Source organism: Callorhinchus milii, unplaced genomic scaffold (genome assembly GCF_018977255.1).
Source record: "Callorhinchus milii isolate IMCB2004 unplaced genomic scaffold, IMCB_Cmil_1.0 Scaffold24, whole genome shotgun sequence".
In the NCBI taxonomy this organism is placed as follows: Eukaryota; Metazoa; Chordata; class Chondrichthyes; order Chimaeriformes; family Callorhinchidae; genus Callorhinchus; species Callorhinchus milii.
In genome coordinates, this window is record NW_024704765.1 from 4,454,598 (window position 1) to 4,474,601 (window position 20,004).

General features: G+C 57.7%; 1 protein-coding gene across 1 annotated transcript; it reads left to right on the forward strand.

Annotated features, from left to right (window-relative positions):
• The first annotated feature begins 277 nt into the window (after window positions 1-277).
• On the forward strand, window positions 278-18,936 carry LOC103181454 (chromodomain-helicase-DNA-binding protein 5). The gene is given in 36 exon segments (XM_042343678.1): window positions 278-347; window positions 1,729-1,856; window positions 2,092-2,210; window positions 2,961-3,208; window positions 4,245-4,369; window positions 4,721-4,844; window positions 4,979-5,145; window positions 5,563-5,790; window positions 6,006-6,209; window positions 6,653-6,849; window positions 7,207-7,338; window positions 7,604-7,712; window positions 7,886-8,077; window positions 8,521-8,721; window positions 9,379-9,516; window positions 9,943-10,064; window positions 10,279-10,452; window positions 11,070-11,211; window positions 11,344-11,475; window positions 11,848-11,965; window positions 12,199-12,323; window positions 12,736-12,964; window positions 13,422-13,594; window positions 14,890-15,064; window positions 15,504-15,590; window positions 15,680-15,768; window positions 16,120-16,253; window positions 16,505-16,646; window positions 17,067-17,100; window positions 17,103-17,219; window positions 17,333-17,397; window positions 17,485-17,623; window positions 17,804-17,917; window positions 18,042-18,150; window positions 18,309-18,441; window positions 18,644-18,936. Coding segments are annotated over 36 exon segments (5,208 nt in total). The 5' UTR covers window positions 278-280; the 3' UTR covers window positions 18,920-18,936.
• Window positions 18,937-20,004: the final 1,068 nt, after the last annotated feature.

Below are 20,004 nucleotides of genomic sequence, written 5' to 3' on the forward strand. Positions count from 1 at the left end.
CCCCACCCCACACCCCCCTCACCCCACCCCCACTCTCCCTCCCTCCCTCCTTCCTTCCTTCTCTCTCTATATCTCTCTCTACTGATCCTCTCTCTCTCTCTCACACACACACACACACTGCTCTCTCCCTCTGTCTCTATCTCAGCCTTTCTTTCCCTTCCCCCCTCCCTCCCTCCTCCCTTCTCTCTCCCCACCCCCTCTCTCTCTCTCTCTCACTCACTGTCTTTCTTTTCCTCCACCTCCCCCCCCCTCCCTCCACCCCCTCTCCACACACCCAGTGATGCCGGCGTCCTTTGGCAGTGAGGAGGAAGGACTGGAGGAGATGGACAGTCGAGAGGCAGCGCCAGGTATGGAGCTGTGAGTGTGAGAGGGAGAGAGAGGGAGAGGGGCTGTGTGTGGGGTGGGGGGGACTCTCCCCCTCTCTCTCTCTGTGTGTGTGTGTTTGTGTCTGTCTCCCTCTCTCTCTCTGTCTCCCTCTCTCTCTGTCTCTCTCTCTCTGTGTCTCTCTCTCTCTATGTCTCTATGTCTCTCTCTCTCTCTGTGTCTCTCTCTCTGTGGCTACACAGTGAACACAGTGAGTGAGGGATACATTGTAGCCTCGAGCCGGTTCCCTGGTGCGGAAGCCATTGGGGTCGGTGTTGGGGGAAACCTCCCAAGTTTCTCCCCTCCCCCCCCCACCCCCCCACCCCCCTCCCCCCCCACACCCCACACCCCCCCCCCCTCCTTCCCCTCCCCCTCCTCGGCCACAATGCGCTGTAACCCCCTGAGCTAATGGGAGCTCTCCCCCTCCCTCCCACCCACCTGCCCTGTCCCTGGGGTGGGGGTGAGGAGGGTGGGGGAGGGGTGGGGCGGGGTGAGGAGGGGAATGTTTAACCACATTATAATGTTACATTTATTCAGGTCTCCGTTCGGTCGCGACAAAGTGACAGAGAGAGAGAGAGAGAAAAAAGCGGCTCTGTGCCCCCCCTCTCCCCCTCTCCCCCCCTCCTCTCCCCCCAACACACACAGAGGGCGCCGCAAAACAGCCCCCACTTCCCCCCCTCCCCCCCCCCCCCCGGGGCCACACGGCTTAAAATGTCTGCGTGTTTTTCAGCAGGATCCCGGCGCGGCTCGTGGCGGGGGGGTACACATCCTCTTAAAATTGTTTTTAAATGTATTTTAATGCTCAGCGTTAACATGATCCTCATCACACGGGGGGGGGGGAATGTGGGGGGGTTGGGGTTTGAGGATTGATGCAATGGAGGAGGGAGAGGCTTTGTGTATGTGTTTTTTTTGGGTGGGGGGGGAGAGGCTTTGTGTGTGTGTGTGGGGGTGGGGTGGATCTGTGTGTCTATGGGGTGGGGGGGGGGAGGGGGGCAACAGACTGTTTTTTTTCGGAGGGGGGGGGTGTGGGGGGGAGAAAGAGGGGGACGCTCCCGTTCTCCTTTTCCCGACAGTGTCGCGGGATCTGGAACGGGGGCCCTGTGGCCGGAGCTCGGTTCAGCGTCTGCGAGACGTCTCCAAGCGCTTCACGGAATGCACTGTGAGAGTGTAGTGACTGTGCGATCTGCGGGCGGACCACGGCAGCCAATTGGGCGCAGCAGCGTCCCCCGCAAACGGCCGCGGGTCGAGGGACCAAATTCTTCGTCTTATTTTTGTATTGAATGCCCGGATTGTTGTTACGACGTTAACCCCCCCCCCCCCGCCCCCTCCCGCCCCCTAATGCTGAGGGTTTCTGGCTTCCCACAGAGGAGGAGGAGGAGGAGGGAGTCGAAGATGTCTTCTCCGAAGAAGAGCAGCCGAAGGTGATGAAAAAACGGAAACCACGGAAACAGAAAGAGAATAAGACGCCGAAAATGAAGAAGAGAAAGAAAGAGGTAATGAGAGGGGCTGAGCCGGTGTTGTGCGGGTGTGTGTGTGTGAGGGGGGGGGGGGGGGGGGGTGGCAGGCGAGTATGGCCGTGTGTGTGTGTTTGGGGAGTATGGCCGTGTGTGTGTGTTTGGGGAGTATGGCCGTGTATGTGTGTTTGGGGAGTATGGCTGTGTGTGTGTTTTGGGGGAAGGGGGTGTTGTGTGGACTCACTGTGTGACCCCCCCTCACCACTCCCCACAGGACCAGAAGTCTTCCACGTTCCTTATGGATGACTGGGGTTTGGAGGACGTGGATTACGAGTTCACGGAGGAGGATTACAACACGCTGACCAACTACAAGACCTTCAGCCAATTCCTCAGGTAACCCTCCCCCCTGTTTTACACCAAGCGCAACAAAATGATATTTATGCCGCCTCTTTCGCGACGGGAGGATGCCCCAAGGCATTGGACAGTTAAGAGTTAAGGGGTTGGGAGGGTGGGGAACGAGGGTGACCGAAGGCACGGTCAACGGGGAGCTTCTCGAAACGGGCCTTGAAGGAGGCAAGGTTGGGGGGGTGGGGTGGGGGGGGGGGAGGAACAAAGTTGATTTAAATGTTTTATTTTAAAACATTTAGTTTTATTTGGGTTTTTTTTTCAAAGCTGATTGAAAGGAGGAAATTAAATTAAACTAAGTTGCTCATTTTTACTGGGTTTTCCTGAGCGCTTGGCGTTTCGGTGAGTTTTACTAACAATAATAATTTAATATGGCGCCTTATCACGTCGTCGAGACGTCTCAAAGCGTTTCGCAGAATGTATTGTGCGTATCAAAAAAAATAATAACTGTGTGTGGGACACGTCTGTGTGCAATTAATTGCAATTAATTGACTTGCGTTTCATCCACAAATTATACAGTCAATTCACTTTACAGTAGATTCTGTGAAGCGCTTTGAGACCTCTCAAAGACGTGATAAGGTGCTATAGAATGCAATTATTATTATTATAACTGCAAAGTGCAGCGACTGTGTACTTCAGGGTTTGCGGAGCACTGGAATGAGATGTGAACAGACCACGTTGCGCCCCCCCCCCCCCCCCTCTCTCTCTCTCTCTCACCCACCTGTTTTCTGCCTCCAGGCCGCTCATTGCCAAGAAGAACCCAAAGATCCCCATGTCCAAGATGATGACGGTTCTGGGCGCCAAGTGGCGGGAGTTCAGCGCCAACAACCCGTTCCGAGGGTCTTCGGCGGTGCCCAACGACACCCCCACGGGGGATGTGGAGACTGCCGTGGAGCAGGCCATCGCCGCTCCCCCCCTCCCCATCCCCCCGCTGCCCCCCCCACAACCTCCGCCCCTCCGCAAAGCCAAGACCAAAGAAGGGAAAGGTAATGGCTTCTTCGCGTACATCAAAATCATATCATAATGAATCAGTAATCAGAATAATCCTCCTGTTTGATGCAACAACAAATGACATTTACACGGCGCCTTTCACGTTGGGAGGACATCCCAAGGAGCTGGACAATCAAGGATTTCAATTCCAAGCTGGGGGTTGGGATCAGGAGGAATGGAAGGCAGGGAGAGTAGGGCTAGGAAGGTGGCCGGTCGAAGAGGAGGGTCAATGTGCCTCACGGGGGGGGGGGTGGGTGGGTGGTAATTTGTCAAGTGTAGTGACTGTGTGGGCAGTTGTGACAGGCAAGTTGTACACACAGCCACAGGACAAATTACTCTTATCTATGGGGTGGATTGTCACTGAGAGGGTGAGAGAGAAAACGCCTCGTCTGGTCGAATTCAAGATCCTCATCCTCGCCTACAAGGCTATTCACGGCCTCGCTCCCTCCTACCTCTCCGACCTACTATCCCCCTACTTAGCTGCCCGTACCCTCTGTTCCTCTGGTTCCGGTCTGCTCCACATCCCCCGCCCCAACCGCCCTACCATCGGTGGATGGGCCTTCAGCCTCTCAGCCCCGAGGCTCTGGAACTCCATCCCCCAGTGCCTTCGCCGCTTCCTCCCTTTCCTCCTTCAAGGCCGGTCTCAAGACCTTTCTCTTTGACCGTGCCTTCAGCTCCCCTCTCGACTCTCTACCCCTCCTCGCTCCCTCCCTTCCCTCCCTCACCCTGACCATTTCCCCCCAATGCTCGGGTCCTGACCCAACTGTACAGCGCCTTGGGAAGTCCTCCCGACGTGAAAGGCGCTCTATAAATGGAATCTTCTTGTTGTTGTTGTTGTATCGCACTACCATCATGTCCATCAAAACACATATGGACAGGATGTCGTTTTGGGACTGAAAATAAGAGGGTGTGTGTGTCTCAGAAAGCAAATGGTGGGGTGGGGGAATGGGGTGGAAGAGTTACTGAGCCCTGGGTGGAGGGGGGTGATGGGCGGACTCGCTATGGCTGTATCTGTGACCTCTCCGCTCGCAGGCCCCGGCGTCAGGAAGAAGACTAAGAGCGCTCGGGCTGCCGAGCTGAAGAAAAAAGGGAAGGTGAAGAAGATGGCTCCTCTGAAGATTAAAATTGGAGGTGGCAAACGCAAAAAGACCTCTTCGGTAAAAGCGCCCCCCACACCCCCATTCCTCCCCCCCCCACTCCTCCTACTCCTCCACCCCCCCACTCCTCTTCCTGCTCCACTCCTCCTCCCGCTCCACCAAACCCCCGCTCCACCCCCTCCTCCCGCCCCCACTCCTCCTCCTCCTCCACACCCCCCCCCACCACCACCACTCCTCCCCCTCCTTAGGAGGGAGGTTGGGATGGAAGGAGGGATGAGAAGATTTGGATTGGGGGGAGGGAGGGGTTTGGGGAAGGGTGAGGGTTTGGGGAGGGGGTGCCGCTCATGTGTGAGAGCTGTGTAGTGACAGCCCACGTGGGGGCCGGTGACTGAATGATGTTTGCCCCCACAGAGCGAGGAGGATTCGGACGCGGATGATGGCAGTGGGAACGGCCCCGGCTCTGGCTCTGGTTCTGGCTCTGGCCCCGAGGGCGGCGGGAAGAGAGGACGGAAAAGCGGGAAAAGGAAGAGAAAACGTAATTCCAGTGGTTTACTCCCGCATTGCGTTACCCGCTCCCCTCCCCCCCACCCCCCCCACACCCTTTCCCCGCTCCCCTCCCCCAGGCCTCTGCTCCTGTTATTAACGATTCCCTTTCCCTGTGATTGCCAGTGGAGGACGGAGATGGCTATGAGACAGATCACCAGGATTACTGCGAGGTTTGCCAGCAGGGGGGTGAGATCATCCTGTGTGATACCTGTCCCCGGGCCTATCACCTCGTCTGCGTGGAGCCTGCGCTGGAGACCGCACCCCAGGGCCGCTGGAGCTGTATGCACTGTGTAAGTCTCGGCATCTTCCCCTATCCCCCGCAGTACACTCGGTGAGCTGACTTTTACCTGGAGTCCTGTAGTGTAGTGCGTTCGCCTCGCAGGTGAGAGAATCCAGGTTCAATTCCTGGGTCGGGCAAAACCCTTGGCAAGTTTCCTTATTCCGCACGCGCCTCTGTTTACCTAACAGGGTGTAGGAACCTGGTTGTTAGTCGATTGTTGGATCGCTTTTCCAGGGGTAATAATCTAATAAAAGCTCAATCCACGACTGTTTGTGGGACGCTGCCCGGCGTTATTGGCTGCCGAGTTTTGCCCACAGAGTACACAGTCGATTCACTTTATAGTATATCCTGTGAAGTGCTTTGAGACGTCATTAGATAATGCGCTATGTCAAATGCGAGGATTGTTGTTACCTGATCAACTCCGCAGGAAAAGGAAGGGGTCCAGTGGGAACCGAAGGAGGACGACGATGATGAGGAGGAGGATGAAGAGGAAGGGGTGGAGGAAGAGGATGACCACATGGAGTTTTGCCGAGTGTGTAAGGACGGAGGCGAGCTCCTGTGCTGTGACACCTGCCCCTCGTCCTACCACATCCACTGCCTCAACCCGCCCCTTCCCGACATTCCCAACGGCCACTGGCTGTGTCCTCGCTGCTTGGTGAGTTCCTTGCTGAGTGTGGGGAGGGGGTAGGCGGAAGGGATCCCTACTGTGCGTAATGGGGTGGGATGTGTGTGCGTGTGGGGGGGGATGTCCCTCACTATGTGGGTGGGTGGGGCGGCAGGGGCTTATGAGGTATAACCTGGGAAAATGAGTGAGAAGTAAACGTGGACGAGTGCATATCTGAGCTGAATGTTGATCTTCTCTGGTTTCAGTGCCCGGCTCTGAAGGGGAAGGTGCAGAGGATCCTACACTGGTGCTGGGGGCCTCCCCCACTACCTCCCACTCCCCCAAGCATACCGGACCTCGCCCCGGGCACTGAGCCCCCTAAGGCCCTGGCAGGGAGGCCAGAGCGAGAATTCTTTGTGAAGTGGGTGGGGCTGTCATACTGGCATTGTTCCTGGGTCACAGAGCTGCAGGTAGGTGGGGGAATGGGGTCTGGGGTGGGGGGAATTGTCACCTTCACACGGCTGCAGTTGACGTGATATTTTTGGGGGTGGGGAAGTGTGGTGGGTGGAGGGGGGGTAGTGTGCAGCTGGGTGTCTGTCGCTCGCGGGAACCCATTACCGTCCTTAAGAGTATCCAAGCCAAACTGAGAATTCCATGCCTCCCACCTACACGTGAACATCTACCCTGTACGGAGGGCACTGTGAGTGCAAGCTGCCGTTATTGATGTTGGTCCTTCCAAGTCCACGTCTATTGACCCGATCACACCTATGGTCAGCTCCTCCCACCCCCACGCCAGTCCCCCCACCACAGGGCAGTGAGACATGATCCCGTGGGAAGGCGCTGTGTGTGTACGCGCGTTCGAGCGTGTGCGGCCACCACCATGTGTCGCTGACCGGTGTCGCTCTGACCACAGCTGGAGCTGCAGCACACCGTCATGTTCCGGAACTTCCAGCGGAAGAATGACATGGACGAGCCGCCGGCGTTTGAGTATGGCTCTGGGGACGACGAGGGGAAGAGAAAAGATCCGGAGCAGGCGGACATGGAACAGAAATATTACCGCTACGGTATCAAACCCGAGTGGCTTATGATGCACCGGATCATCAACCACAGGTACCGCATCCACCACTGGCTCCGTCTCTAACCCTGACCTGGGATCTGGGAGTGTTGTTGGACAGTGCAGAGGGAGCTTTACTCTTGTCTCTAACCAAATTTAAATTAAATTGGCTGCCGTGTTTTGCTCACAAAATATACAGCCTGTTCACTTTACAATATATTCTGTGACGCGCTTTGAGGCGTCTCGAAGACGTAATAAGGCACTATATGAAATATAGAGATTATTATTATAACCATGACCTCGGTGTGTGCACAGACAATGTAGAGGGAGCTTTACTGTGTGCTCAACCTGTGTTGAATGTTGCTGTGTGACTGACTGAGTGACTGACGGTCGGTGTCTCTGTCCTGGGGCAGCATAGACAGGAAAGGGGAAGTACATTACCTGATCAAGTGGCGGGACCTGCCCTACGACCAGGCGACCTGGGAGTTTGAGGATTTCGACATTCCCGACTTCGACACCATGAAGGATAATTACTGGAATCACAGGTTAGTCAGTGGCCCCCCGCCCTCACTAAGCCCCCCCACCGCCACCGAACAGTTGGACTGTCAGCTGAAGGCCAAGTTAGGGCCCGACTGTGCGGCCCTGAGCTCTGACCTAGAGTTGGGAGGATCCCGGCTGACACGATCCTCAGGTACGGTATTCCCCCCACACAGCACTGAGCTGTCTTCCCCGCTCTGCGTGTCTGCGCCCTCCCTCCCATTCCCCCCGATTAACCTGTGCTCCCCCCCCCCCCCCCGCCCGCCCCCGCAGGCAGCTGATTATTGGTGAGGATGGCAGACCATCCCGGAAACCCGGCAAGAAAATCCGCAAAAGCAACGAGACCGAGTTCCAACAACAGCTGGGATCCCCCACTGTGGATGTGAGTACGAGTACGTGGGGGTGGGGGGGTGGTGGCTGTGTGTGGTGGGGACTTTGTTTGTGCCATAATCTTTGACCGAGAGTGACTAACCCAGACTGGCCTGTACCTGATGGAGCTGGTGGAGTTTACATGTTTACGTGATGTGTTTCTCACCCCCTCCCCCCCCGGTACAGCCCACAGTGAAGTTTGACAAACAGCCGGATTACATTGACATGACGGGGGGCACACTGCACTCCTACCAGCTGGAGGGGCTGAACTGGCTGCGTTTCTCCTGGGCTCAGGGGACCGACACCATCCTCGCCGACGAGATGGGCCTCGGCAAAACCGTGCAGACCATTGTCTTCCTCTACTCGCTCTTCACAGAGGTGAGCGCGGTCAGGGGGGCTGCCATTCGCGGGGAGTGGGGGGTGGGGCTCCGATGGTCTGTATAATTGCAAATTATTGTCCTCGTCAGTGTGGCCGCCGAGAATTCCTAAATTGAAGAAGGGCTAATCTGGAAATGATAAAAGTTTGTGCACTATACGTCTCAAAGCGCTTCACGGGTTATACTGTAAAGTGTAGTTACTATGTGTTTTGTGGGTGAAACACGGCAGCCAGTTGTGCACAGCAGTGTCCCACAAACAGTCGTGCATTGAGTGACCATATTATTATTTAAATACTGGATAACCAGCCACCTGATGTTTAATATCAAAGGTTAATAGGACATATTGTGCGGAGAAAGATCGCGTGGTCTAATTGCAAGTCGTGTGGGTGTTTGTAAGGCAATGTCCTCACTCTTCCTCTTCTTCCCCCCCCACCACCACCCCAGGGCCACTCCAAGGGCCCGTTCTTGGTCAGTGCCCCGCTCTCCACCATCATTAACTGGGAGCGTGAGTTTGAGATGTGGGCGCCCGACTTGTACCTGGTCACGTACACGGGGGACAAGGACAGTCGCTCCATGATCCGCGAGAATGAGTTCTGCTTCGACGACAACCCGATCAAGAGCGGCCGCAAGCACTTCAGGATGAAAGTGAGTGTATGAGAGGGTGGGAAGGGTGTGCGTGGGGGTAGGAGGGGTGGGGAGGGTGGGTGAGTGCAGCTGTGTGTGGGAGAGTTGGAGTGATCTGGAGTTTATCCTATGTGCCGGTTGGTGGGGGTGGGGTGAGGCGGGAGGGCTGGAGTTCCTGTGTGCCGGGGATCTTCGAATTCAAAATCCTCATCCTCACCTACAAGGCCATTCACGGCCTCGCTCCCTCCTACCTCTCTGACCTACTATCCCCCTACTTACCTGCCCGTACCCTCCGTTCCTCTGGCTCCGGTCTGCTCCACATCCCCCGCCTCAACCGCCCTACCATCGGTGGATGGTCCTTCAGCCTCTCAGCCCCGAGGCTCTGGAACTCTATCCCCAGTGCCTTCGCCGCTTCCTCCCTTTCCTCCTTCAAGGCCGGTCTCAAGACCTTTCTCTTTGACCGTGCCTTCAGCTCCCCTCTCGACTCTCTACCCCCTCCTCGCTCCCTCCCTTCCCTCCCCCTGACCATTTCACCCCTGCTCGGGTCCCGACCCAACTGTGCAGCGCCTTGGGACGTCCTCCCGACGTGAAAGGCGCTCTATAAATGCAATCTTCTTGTTGTTGCTGGGGAGGGAGGGAATCGATCACTGACTTGTCACACGTGACCTCCTGTTTCAGAACCAGGCTCACATCAAGTTCCACGTGTTGCTGACCTCGTACGAGCTGATCACCATTGACCAGGGGATCCTGGGCTCTGTGGACTGGGCCTGTCTGGTGGTGGACGAGGCCCATCGGCTGAAGAACAACCAGTCAAAAGTAAGAGTCGACACCTCGGTGTCTCCTGGCCTCCAGTAGGCTGAGATACGCCTGACACTATTTCGCTCTTTTTCCCAGCTGCTTTGCCCTGACTCGCTCCTCCCCCAACACGAATTGTGCCCAGTGACATAGGATTTAGTCCCCCCCACCCCAAAGATAATTACGAACTTTATATTCCCCCAACGTGTGTGGAGTTGACAGGAGGGTTCCTGCGTGTGTGTGTTTGTCTGTCTCTCTCTCATCATCTGTGTCTCTGTCTATTTGTCCCCATCTCTCACTGGGTCTATGTGTGTTTATGTGCACACATGCCCATGTGTCTGTCTCTTCCCCCTCCTCCCTCGGTCTGTCTATCGCCCACCCTCAGTCTGTTTCTCTCTGTCTCTGTCTGGGTGACTTGCTGCTGTTTCTCAGTGTTGTATTTCTCAGTACTTCAGGGCCCTGAATTCCTATAAACTGGATTACAAGCTGCTGCTGACGGGAACACCGCTGCAGAACAACCTGGAGGAGCTTTTCCACCTCCTCAACTTCCTGACGCCCAAGCGATTCAAGTAAGTCACTCGCTGTCTCCCAGAGCAGCTGCTTGTCCAAGAGAAACTTCCCTCTCTCTCTCTCTCTCAAGCTTGTGTTCTCTTTCTCGCTGCATTTTCTCTCTCATTCCCGCTCTCATGCTTCCTTCTCTCCGCATACGTTTTCTCTCTCACACAAGCGATTCTCTCTCCACTCACGTTCTCTCCCTTCCTCTCTCGCTTTCCCCCTCCACAGTAACCTGGAGGGTTTCCTGGAGGAGTTTGCCGACATCTCGAAGGAGGACCAGATTGAGAAGCTCCATGTCCTGCTGGGGCCTCACATGCTGCGGAGACTCAAGGTTGACGTCTTCAAGAACATGCCGTCCAAAACCGAACTCATCGTTCGTGTGGAGCTCAGCATCATGCAGAAGTGAGTCGGGGCTTTGAGACGTCACGAAGACGTGATAAGGCGCTATATCAAACACAAGGATTCTAACCACATTCCCCCTGCCCCACCTCCCACCCACCTGAACTCTTAACGTGTAATGTTAATGCAGCACTTTGCAATATCTCAAACCGCTTGTGGATTCCAGTAACATAGTGGTTAGTGCACTCGCCTCGCAAGTGAGAGGACCCAGGTTCGATTCCCGGGCAGGACAGAACTTTAGGCAAGTTTCCTTATTCCACACACACGCCTCTCTCTGTTTATTGAGCAGTATGTAGGAACCTGGTTGTTAGTCGATTGCTGGATCACTTTCCAGGGATTGCTTTCCCCCCTCACGCCCCCAAAAAGAATGTGGTCACTCAATTCCCGAGTGTTTGTGGCACGCTGCTGTGCACAGTTGGCTACCACGTTTTACCCACAAAATACGGTCACTCCACTTTATAATATATTCTGTGAAGCGCTTTGAGATGTCTCAACTACATGATACATAATAATCAAATGCCAGGATTATTCTCATTGTTCACGAAGCGAGTTACTTTGAAGTTTAGTGACCGTTACATTGACAAACGCGGTGGTTAATGTCTTGCCTCTTGCCCCTGCAGGAAGTATTACAAGTTTATCCTGACCCGGAATTTCGAGGCTCTGAACTCGAAGGGAGGCGGCAACCAGGTGTCACTACTCAACATCATGATGGACCTGAAGAAGTGCTGTAATCACCCGTACCTCTTCCCCGTGGCAGCCGTGGTGGGTATCTCCCTCGCTCGCTCTATCTGCGTCTCCCTCGCTTTCTCCCCTGCGCTCCCTCCATCACTCGCTTCCCCCCTCTCTCTCTTTTTCCTTCCCTCCTTCTCTCTCACTGTGCTGCTGTGTTGACAGGAAGCCCCGGTTTTGCCGAATGGATCCTACGATGGCAATTCTCTGGTGAAATCCTCGGGGAAGCTGATGCTGCTGCAAAAAATGCTCAGAAAGCTGCACACCGATGGGCATAGAGTGCTCATCTTCTCTCAGGTCAGAGAGGGGTGGGACAGTGAGCACGGTGGGTGGGTGTGTGGGTAAAGGGTGGGCAGCGGAGGGGGGAGAAGAAATGGTGCAGGGGTGTCAGGATAGTGTGTGGGTGTCAGTGTCTTGGGGGGAGGGGTCAGTGTTGGTGTGCGACAGTGGCTGAGTGAGGCTGTGACAGATGTGGGTTAAGGGTGGGGGGGGGCAGTGTCGGAGTGGGGGGTGCTTGGGGAGGGTGGTGTCAGTGCGGAGGGTACATTGTCGGTGTGGGGGGGGGGGCAGTGTCGGAGCAGGGGGTGCGGGCGGAGTGGGGAGGGTGGTGTCAGCGCGGCAGTTGGGGGTGGCAGTGTCGGTGTGTGACGGTGACTATGGCTGTGACAGATGACCAAGATGCTGGACCTGTTGGAGGATTTTATGGAGTTCGAGGGCTACAAATACGAGAGGATCGACGGCAGTATCACCGGGAACCTGAGACAAGAGGCCATCGACCGCTTCAATGGTGAGACCCCGGCCCCCCCACCACCACCACAACAGTTAGACTCCGAGACTCCCTGCACACCTGAGGGTTGGGAGTTTTGTAGGGAGGAAGCTTGGGCGGTTTCGGTGAATGGGTGGGGGCAGTAGCGGACGGGTGGTGGGGGGAGGAGAGAGCTGGAGAAGTGGGGTGTTGTGGGGGGAGGGGTCTTGTGCCAAGCATTCAATGGTGTCTCTCTCTCTCTTGCCCTCCGGCAGCCCCCGGAGCGCTGCAGTTCTGTTTCCTGTTGTCCACGCGGGCCGGGGGTCTGGGCATCAACCTGGCCACAGCCGATACCGTGGTCATATACGACTCCGATTGGAACCCGCACAACGACATCCAGGTGAGACTCTCCCCCTCCCCGCAACCCCACCGCCCCTCCCCACCCACACACACACCGCTCTCGGGCGCAGCAACAACAACTTGCATTTATTTGGCGCCCTTCACACGGGGAAGCGTCCCAGAGCGCTTCACAGGGTCTGAACGCCGAGCCGGGGGGGCGGGATGGATGGGGATGTGTTTCGGGCAGGTTTTTTTTTGCCAGTATCACTTGGCAGTGCCTCCAGGGGGCGACACTGAGAGCCAGTGGCGAAGACATGTTATCATTCTCTTTAAGCTGCCTGGTTGGGGGAGACATTTAAGATGTTGGTTCACGTTGAACGTTATGGCGCAGCGCTTTCTCGTCTCTTCCGGCAGCACACACATCTCCCTCTCTCTCTCCACCACCCGCACCCCCCCCACACCCTCTCTCGCAGGCGTTCAGCCGTGCTCACCGCATCGGGCAGAACAGGAAGGTGATGATTTACCGCTTTGTGACGCGGGCCTCGGTGGAGGAGAGGATCACACAGGTGGCCAAAAAGAAGATGATGCTGACACACCTGGTGGTCAGACCGGGGCTCGGCTCCAAGTCCGGCTCCATGTCCAAACAGGAGCTCGACGACATCCTCAAGTTCGGCACCGAGGAGCTCTTCAAGGACGACGAGGGTGAGAGGCCATTCGGGGACGAGGGGGGTGGGGGGTCTGTGGGTCTCGATCTCCCCCTCCACTCACTCTCTTCAACCAGCACCTCGGGACCTCCTCCCGGCGTCAAAGACTCTGACCAAATGTTGCCGCTTGTTATCGTTGTTTATTCCGCTACCCGCCACCTCCGCTCGGCTGGCTCCGGCCTCCTGCTTGTCCCCTTGTCCCCTCCGTTCCACCATCGGTGGCCAGACCTTCAGCCACTGCGCCACGCAACTCTTTTTCTCCCTATTCTTCTGCATTGCCCCCCCCCCACCTCCCTCCCAATCTTCAGATCGCGTCTGAAGACCTTCCTCTTCGACCGGTGCCTGCGGTCACCCCGCCCCCGGCTTGGCGTCGTGCTCCGTCACTGTCGGGTGCTCTGGGGCGCTGCCCTGCGTGAGGGGCGCTGTGTGACTTCAAATTGTTGTTGTTGTCGCAGCTGAGAACAAGGAGGCCGAGGAGAGCAGCGTTATTCACTACGACGACTTCGCCATCTCCAACCTGCTGGACCGTAACCAGCGAGAGGCTGACGACCCCGAGATCCACAACATGAACGAGTATCTGAGCTCCTTCAAGGTGGCTCAGTATGTGGTGCGGGACGAGGAGGAGCAGGTAACTGCAGCCCCCAGCATGTTCTTACCCCCACTGCCCCCAACCCTCCTCTTCCCAACCTCCCCAACCCTCCTCTTCCCACCCTCCCCAACCCTCCTCTTCCCACCCCCCAACCCTCCTCTTCCCACCCTCCCCAACCCTCCTCTTCCCACCCTCCCAACCCTCCTCTTCCCACCCTCCCCAACCCTCCTCTTCCCACCCTCCCCAACCCTCCTCTTCCCACCTCCCCAACCCTCCTCTTCCCACCTCCCCAACCCTCCTCTTCCCAACCCTCCTCTTCCCAACCCCCCCCAACCCTCCTCTTCCCAACCCCCAACCGCTTCCCACCCCTCCTCTTCCCGCCCCCCACCCCCGACCCCTCCCTAGGCTTGGCGGTTCTTGGCATGATGGGGGGGGGTGGACGGACAGTGGGGGGCTGGACGGACAGTGGGTGGGTGGACGGACAGTGGGAGGGTGGACGGACAGTGGGAGGGGTGGACGGACAGTGGGGGGGTGTGGACGGACAGTGGGGGGGGGTGGACGGACAGTGGGGGGGGCGGACAGTGGGGGGGGGTGCGGACGGACAGTGGGGGGGGGGGCGGACGGACAGTGGGGGGGGGGGGCGGACAGTGGGGGGGACAGTTGGGGGGGACGGTGGGGGGGGGGACAGTGGGGGCGGACGGACAGTGGGGGACGGACAGTGGGGGAGGGGGACAGTGGTGGGGGGGACAGTGGGGGAGGGGGACAGTGGTGGAGGGGGACAGTGGGGGGGGGGACAGTGGGGGGCGGACGGACAGTGGGGGGGCGGGCGGACGGACAGTGGGGGCGGGGGACGGACAGTGGGGGGGGGGGCGGACAGTGGGGGGGGCGGACAGTGGGGGAGGGGGGGACAGTGGGGGGGGGGACGGACGGACGGGGGGACAGTGGGGAGGGGGACAGTGGGGGGGGGGACAGTGGGGGGGGGCAGTGGGGAGGAGGGACAGTGGGGGGCGGTGGGGAGGGGGACGGTGGGGGGGGACGGTGGGGGAGGGGGTACAGTGTGGGGGGGGTACAGTGGGGGGAGGGGGACAGTGGGGGAGGGGGACAGTGGGGGGGGGGGACAGTGGGGGGAGGGGGACAGTGGGGGGGAGGGGGACAGTGGGGGAGGGGGACAGTGGGGGGGGGGACAGTGGGGGGGGGGAGGCAGTGGGGGGGGGGGGACAGTGGGGGCAGTGGGGGGGGGGGGCAGTGGGGGAGGGGGACAGTGGGGGGAGGGGGCAGTGGGGGGAGGGGGCAGTGGGGGGCGGACGGACTGATTGATTGATGTGACTGTTCAGGAGGAGGTGGAGCGAGAGATCATCAAACAGGAGGAAAACGTGGACCCGGATTACTGGGAGAAGCTGCTCCGGCATCACTACGAGCAGCAGCAGGAAGACCTGGCCCGGAACTTGGGCAAAGGGAAGCGGATCCGCAAACAGGTCAACTACAACGACGCCTCACAGGAGGACCAAGGTACCCCCTCCCTCCCCTGACATTCCCTCTCTCCCCTCCCACTCCCACCCCAACCTCGCCCCACCCCCCCCACCCCCGGCTGAGTAATGTGTAGAGCAGGAGGTTCCAGCCGGCTCGAATGGATGAGAAATGTGGGGTGGATTTGTTGCTGTTGTCGTCGTCGTCTTCATAATAATAATCCTTGCGTTTGATGTGGCGCCTCATCAAGTCTTCGAGTCGTCTCAAAGCGCTTCACAGAATATACTGTAAAGTGGAGTGACTGTGTCTTTTGTGGGCGAAACGCGGCAGCCGATTGCGCGCAGCAGTGTCCCAACAGCAGTGTTGTTTTGGGGATTGGGATTGGCTGGAGCGAGCGACGGGCTGAACTCCGCCCTCTTGCGGCTGCCCCTCCCTCCCCTCCAGAGACGACCTTGGCTTTTCTGTCTCTTGACCTCTGCAGAGTGGCGAGATGACCTTTCGGACAACCAATCTGAGTACTCGGTGGGCTCCGAGGATGAGGACGAGGACTTTGAGGAGAAATCGGAAGGTGAGGGGGGGTCTCTCGCTCAGGAGGTCCTGCTGTTTGGGCGCTGGGCTCCGGCCGACACGTCTCAATCCCTGTTTCTCTCCTTACAGCCGGACGACGGAATTCCAGGAGACAGCTGAAGAGCGAGAGGGACAAGCCCCTCCCCCCGCTGTTGGCCAGAGTCGGGGGTAACATTGAGGTAAAAATCCTTCTCTCTCTCCCCAAATATTGTTTCTCCCCAACACTCCCCCAGCTCCCCAGGAGCCGTCACTGACCTGAGAGTGTGGACGAACAGTGTAGAGAGAACGTTACTGTGTCTCTAACCCTGACCTGGGAGTGTGGATGGACAGTCTAGAGGGAGCTAACACTGACCCGTCCTCCTGCTCTTGTCCCTCTTCCCCTCGCACCATCACTCTCTCACTCTACCTCGCCGCTATTTCCCGCCCCCCCCCCCCCCCTCCCCATTTTCAGGTTGTTGTTGTTGTTCTGTCTCTAATCTGGGATTATGTCCTGGGGTTTGCCTGACGCGAAGCTGTGATTGGTGCCTCAGGTGCTGGGGTTTAACGCTCGGCAGAGGAAAGCTTTCCTGAACGCATTCATGCGCTGGGGTATGCCCCCACAGGACTCCTTCAGCTCCCACTGGCTGGTGCGGGATCTGAGGGGCAAAAGCCAGAAGGAATTCAGGTATGTGTGGCTTTGGCCGGTGGGGTGTGGGGTGTTGGGGGGGAATCACAGGGGTCAGGTTTGTGGGGCAGAGGACTGGAGATGGGTGGAGGGAGGGTGATGCTGGGAGCGGAGTGGGGGAGTGAGTGGGGCTGCGAACTGGGCGTGTGGGAAGGGTTGGGAGTGGGGGGTGGGGGGGGGGGAGGATTGGGAGTGGGGAGGGCAAGGGGTGGGAGTGAGAAGGAGGGGCTGATGTGATCTCGTCTTCGCAGAGCCTATGTGTCTCTGTTCATGAGGCACCTTTGTGAGCCCGGGGACGGCTCGGAGACGTTTGCGGACGGGGTCCCGAGGGAGGGGCTTTCCCGCCAACACGTCCTGACCCGCATTGGAGTGATGTCGCTGGTGAGGAAGAAGGTGAGTAAGAACAGGGTGGGATCTGCTCTGAGATCACCCCCGACTTTGTTGTTCTGGTTTTAACCAATAAATCGCTCTCTTTTTTTTTCTCGCTTTCTTTTTCTCTCTCTCTCGCTCTCGTTATTTTTTTTTTTACCCCCCTTCCCCTCCCCTCCCCTCCACTCCCTCCCCTTCCTCATTGCTCTTGAGGGGAGGACATGGTCGAGGTTATAGGTGCGTGGAGTGGAGCAGCACTGCCACCTGGTGGACAGCATTAGCAGTAACAGCCCAAGCCTCGAGCGCTCAGCGAAGTGGATGTCAGTTCAACCGCATCTCTACATAAACGTTTGTTGCTAACAGGAATCTCTCTCTCCTCTCTCTCCCTCTCTCCCTCCCTCCTCCCTCCCTCCCTCTCTCTCTCTCTCACCTTTTAACTATCAGGTGCAGGAGTTTGAATATATCAACGGTCGATACAGTATCCAGAGCTGATGCCGGCGGCTGTGGAGTGCAAGAAACCAGCTGATTGTCCGCCGGCTGATGGCAGTGCCCCGGTGCCAGCCAGCCCACCGCTCGGCACGGCCCCCGGACCCTCAGGTGAGGAGCGATAGTTTCCTGTCTGCTGTAGAGTCACGCCACGGCCAGCGACACATGTATGTTCTCTGCCTGAGACGTTGATCTAACCCGTGGTCGGCTTGTCTTTCCTGTAGAGAAACCCGAGGCTCAGGCCGGGATACAGGAAGAGGATGGAGAGAACAGGACAGCGGAGACGGAGGTAAAAATCAGTCGCTGTTCCCCCTCATTTCGCCCCAACCCCCTCTCGTTCTGCCTCCTGCAGCCCACGTCGTTGTGTGTGTTTCAGGCTCCGGTTCAAGTGGCTGTGCGCTTTGAGAAGGTGAAGGAGGAAGAGGAGGAGTGCAAAGAGCGAGAAAATGAGGAAGAAGTGAAGGAAAAGGGGGAGAGCGAGACCCCAGAGCAACCGGCAGCTATAGAGCTAAAAGGTGGGCACGCACTGCAGGGAGTGAGTGAGCGAGGGAGTGCGAGCGCAGGTGTGCGAGACTGAGTGTGAGCGCTCACAGGCGTGTTGAGACGGTGTGAATGCGTGGGTGTGAGGCTGAGTGTGAGCCGAGCTCTGCGGACACTGACGCGTGGATTGTTTTTGCGGTCTGATCTCCTGACAGCTGAAGAAAAGGAGGAGACAGAGGCTGGCGAAAAGCTGCCGAACGGAGAGAATGTGAAAGAAGTTGCCGGAAAAGGGAAATTCATGTTCAATATAGCGGACGGAGGTTTTACAGGTAAACACCATCACTGCCCACTTTTGCCCCCCCCACACCACCCCCTCACTGTATCTCCACCTCCACCCCCTCGCTGTCTCTGTTGACGTCTCTCTCTCTCTCTCCTCTCTCTGTCTGTGCTCAGAGTTACACACTTTGTGGCAGAACGAGGAACGAGCTGCAGTTTCTTCCGGAAAGATCTGCAATATCTGGCACCGGAGACACGACTACTGGCTGTTGGCGGGAATTGTCACGTATCCTTTCCCACTTTCCCAGCTCCACAGTGGGGAGGGAGGGAGGGGGTTAGTGTATGGGGGTGTGTGGGGAGGGTTGGTGGGTGGTGGGGGGGTGTGGGGGGGAGAAGGGTCTTCCCGGTTGCTTCTGTTGTGTGGTTTCCTTGACGGGCTGGCAGGCACGGCTACGCCCGATGGCAGGACATCCAGAACGACCTGCGCTCGGCCATCATCAACGAACCCTTCAAAACCGAGGTCAATAAAGGCAACTTCCTGGAGATGAAAAACAAGTTCCTGGCTCGGAGATTCAAGGTACCTCTCTCCCTCCCCTCCTCTCTCTCTCTCTCTCTCTCCCTCCTCTCTCTCTCTCGCTCCCTCCTCTCTCCCCCTCCCTCCTCTCTCTCTCTCCCCCTCCCTCACTCGTTCGCTCCCCCTCCCTGTCGCTCTCTCTCTCTCCCCCCCCCCTCCCCACCTCCCTCTCCGCTGGCTCTCACATTCCGATTCTCCCCGGCAGTTACTGGAGCAGGCGCTGGTGATTGAGGAGCAGTTGAGACGAGCTGCTTACCTGAACATGTCCCAGGAGGCTGGACACCCAGCTCTGTCCCTCAACAGCCGCTTCACAGAGGTCGAGAGCCTGGCCGAGAGCCACCAGCACCTGAGCTCTGAGTCTCAGGCCGGCAACAAGCCCGCCAACGCTGTGCTGCACAAAGGTTTGTCGCCCCAGCCCGTCCCTTCCCCCTCCAGCCTCCGTCACCGCCAGGGCTCGGGCAACGACAGCGCCCCTCGCTGACCTCCCACCCCCCCCCCCGCCCCTGCCCCCAACACCCCCCCCTACTCCTCTTTCCCCCTACCCCCCCCTCTTCGCCCCTCGCCCCTTCCCCCCCACCACCCGCATACAAACAAACAAACACGTCTGTAAAAAAAAAAGAAAAAAAATCTACAAATAATGAAACCGGAAACAAACAATGTCTTTTTTTTTAAAAAAAACGCTCACAAAAAACATGCTAATAAATTCAATTTTTGTAATGAAGCAAGTGCCTCCTCTCTACTTGTGACCTTTAGCGGGTAGCAGTGTTTTAGGTTCTTACGATCTGGATCCAGCCCAATCCCCTCGCCCCCCCCCCGCCCATCCCCACCACCTCTCTTCCTGCCTCCCCTTCCCCATCCCCCAGTTTTACCATCACAGGGGGAGGGAGGTTCGTGGTTGAGGGTGTCTGTACGAGGGGTGGGCCAAACAGATCTGGAGACTTCAGTCTCTTCACCCCCCCACCTATCTTGTCCTGGGGAATAGCCCCCAACTCACCCCTAGTGATCAATACTTATGTCTAAGATGGATGGTGAGTGTTGGCCAATCACTGGGTTGTCAACCCCCTCCCCTCACACACAGCAGCTTATTTGGGTCATCCTGGCTGATGTCTTACCCACCCCCACCCCATCCATCCCATGGAGTCACAGGCTAATTAGCCCAGACTAAAATGAGTCGCTCAGCGCAGAAGTGGGGGGGCGGGGGGTGGGAGGAGGCCGCGAGGCAAGGCGTTGGGGCAAATGGGAATGGTTCCCTGTTGGGTCCTCCCATCCTCTGTTTACTGCCGGTGTCACTGACTGTGTCTCACATGTCAGATTTGCGAAAAGGTTTAACCTGTTCCTGGCCTCTTGTAAACGAGTGTCTCCAGGAGCTGGGGCAGGGGGGGGGTGGGGGGTGGAGGGGAGGAGAGCGGGAGCTGGCGTGGCTTAGGCACTGACTGGAGTCCTGTAGCTCAATGGTTACCGCACTCGCCTCGTAAGCGAGTGGACCCGGGTTTGGTTCCCGGGCAGGGCAAAACTTTGCGCAAGTTTCCTCACTCCACACGCCTCTGTTTACCCAGCAGAAAGTAG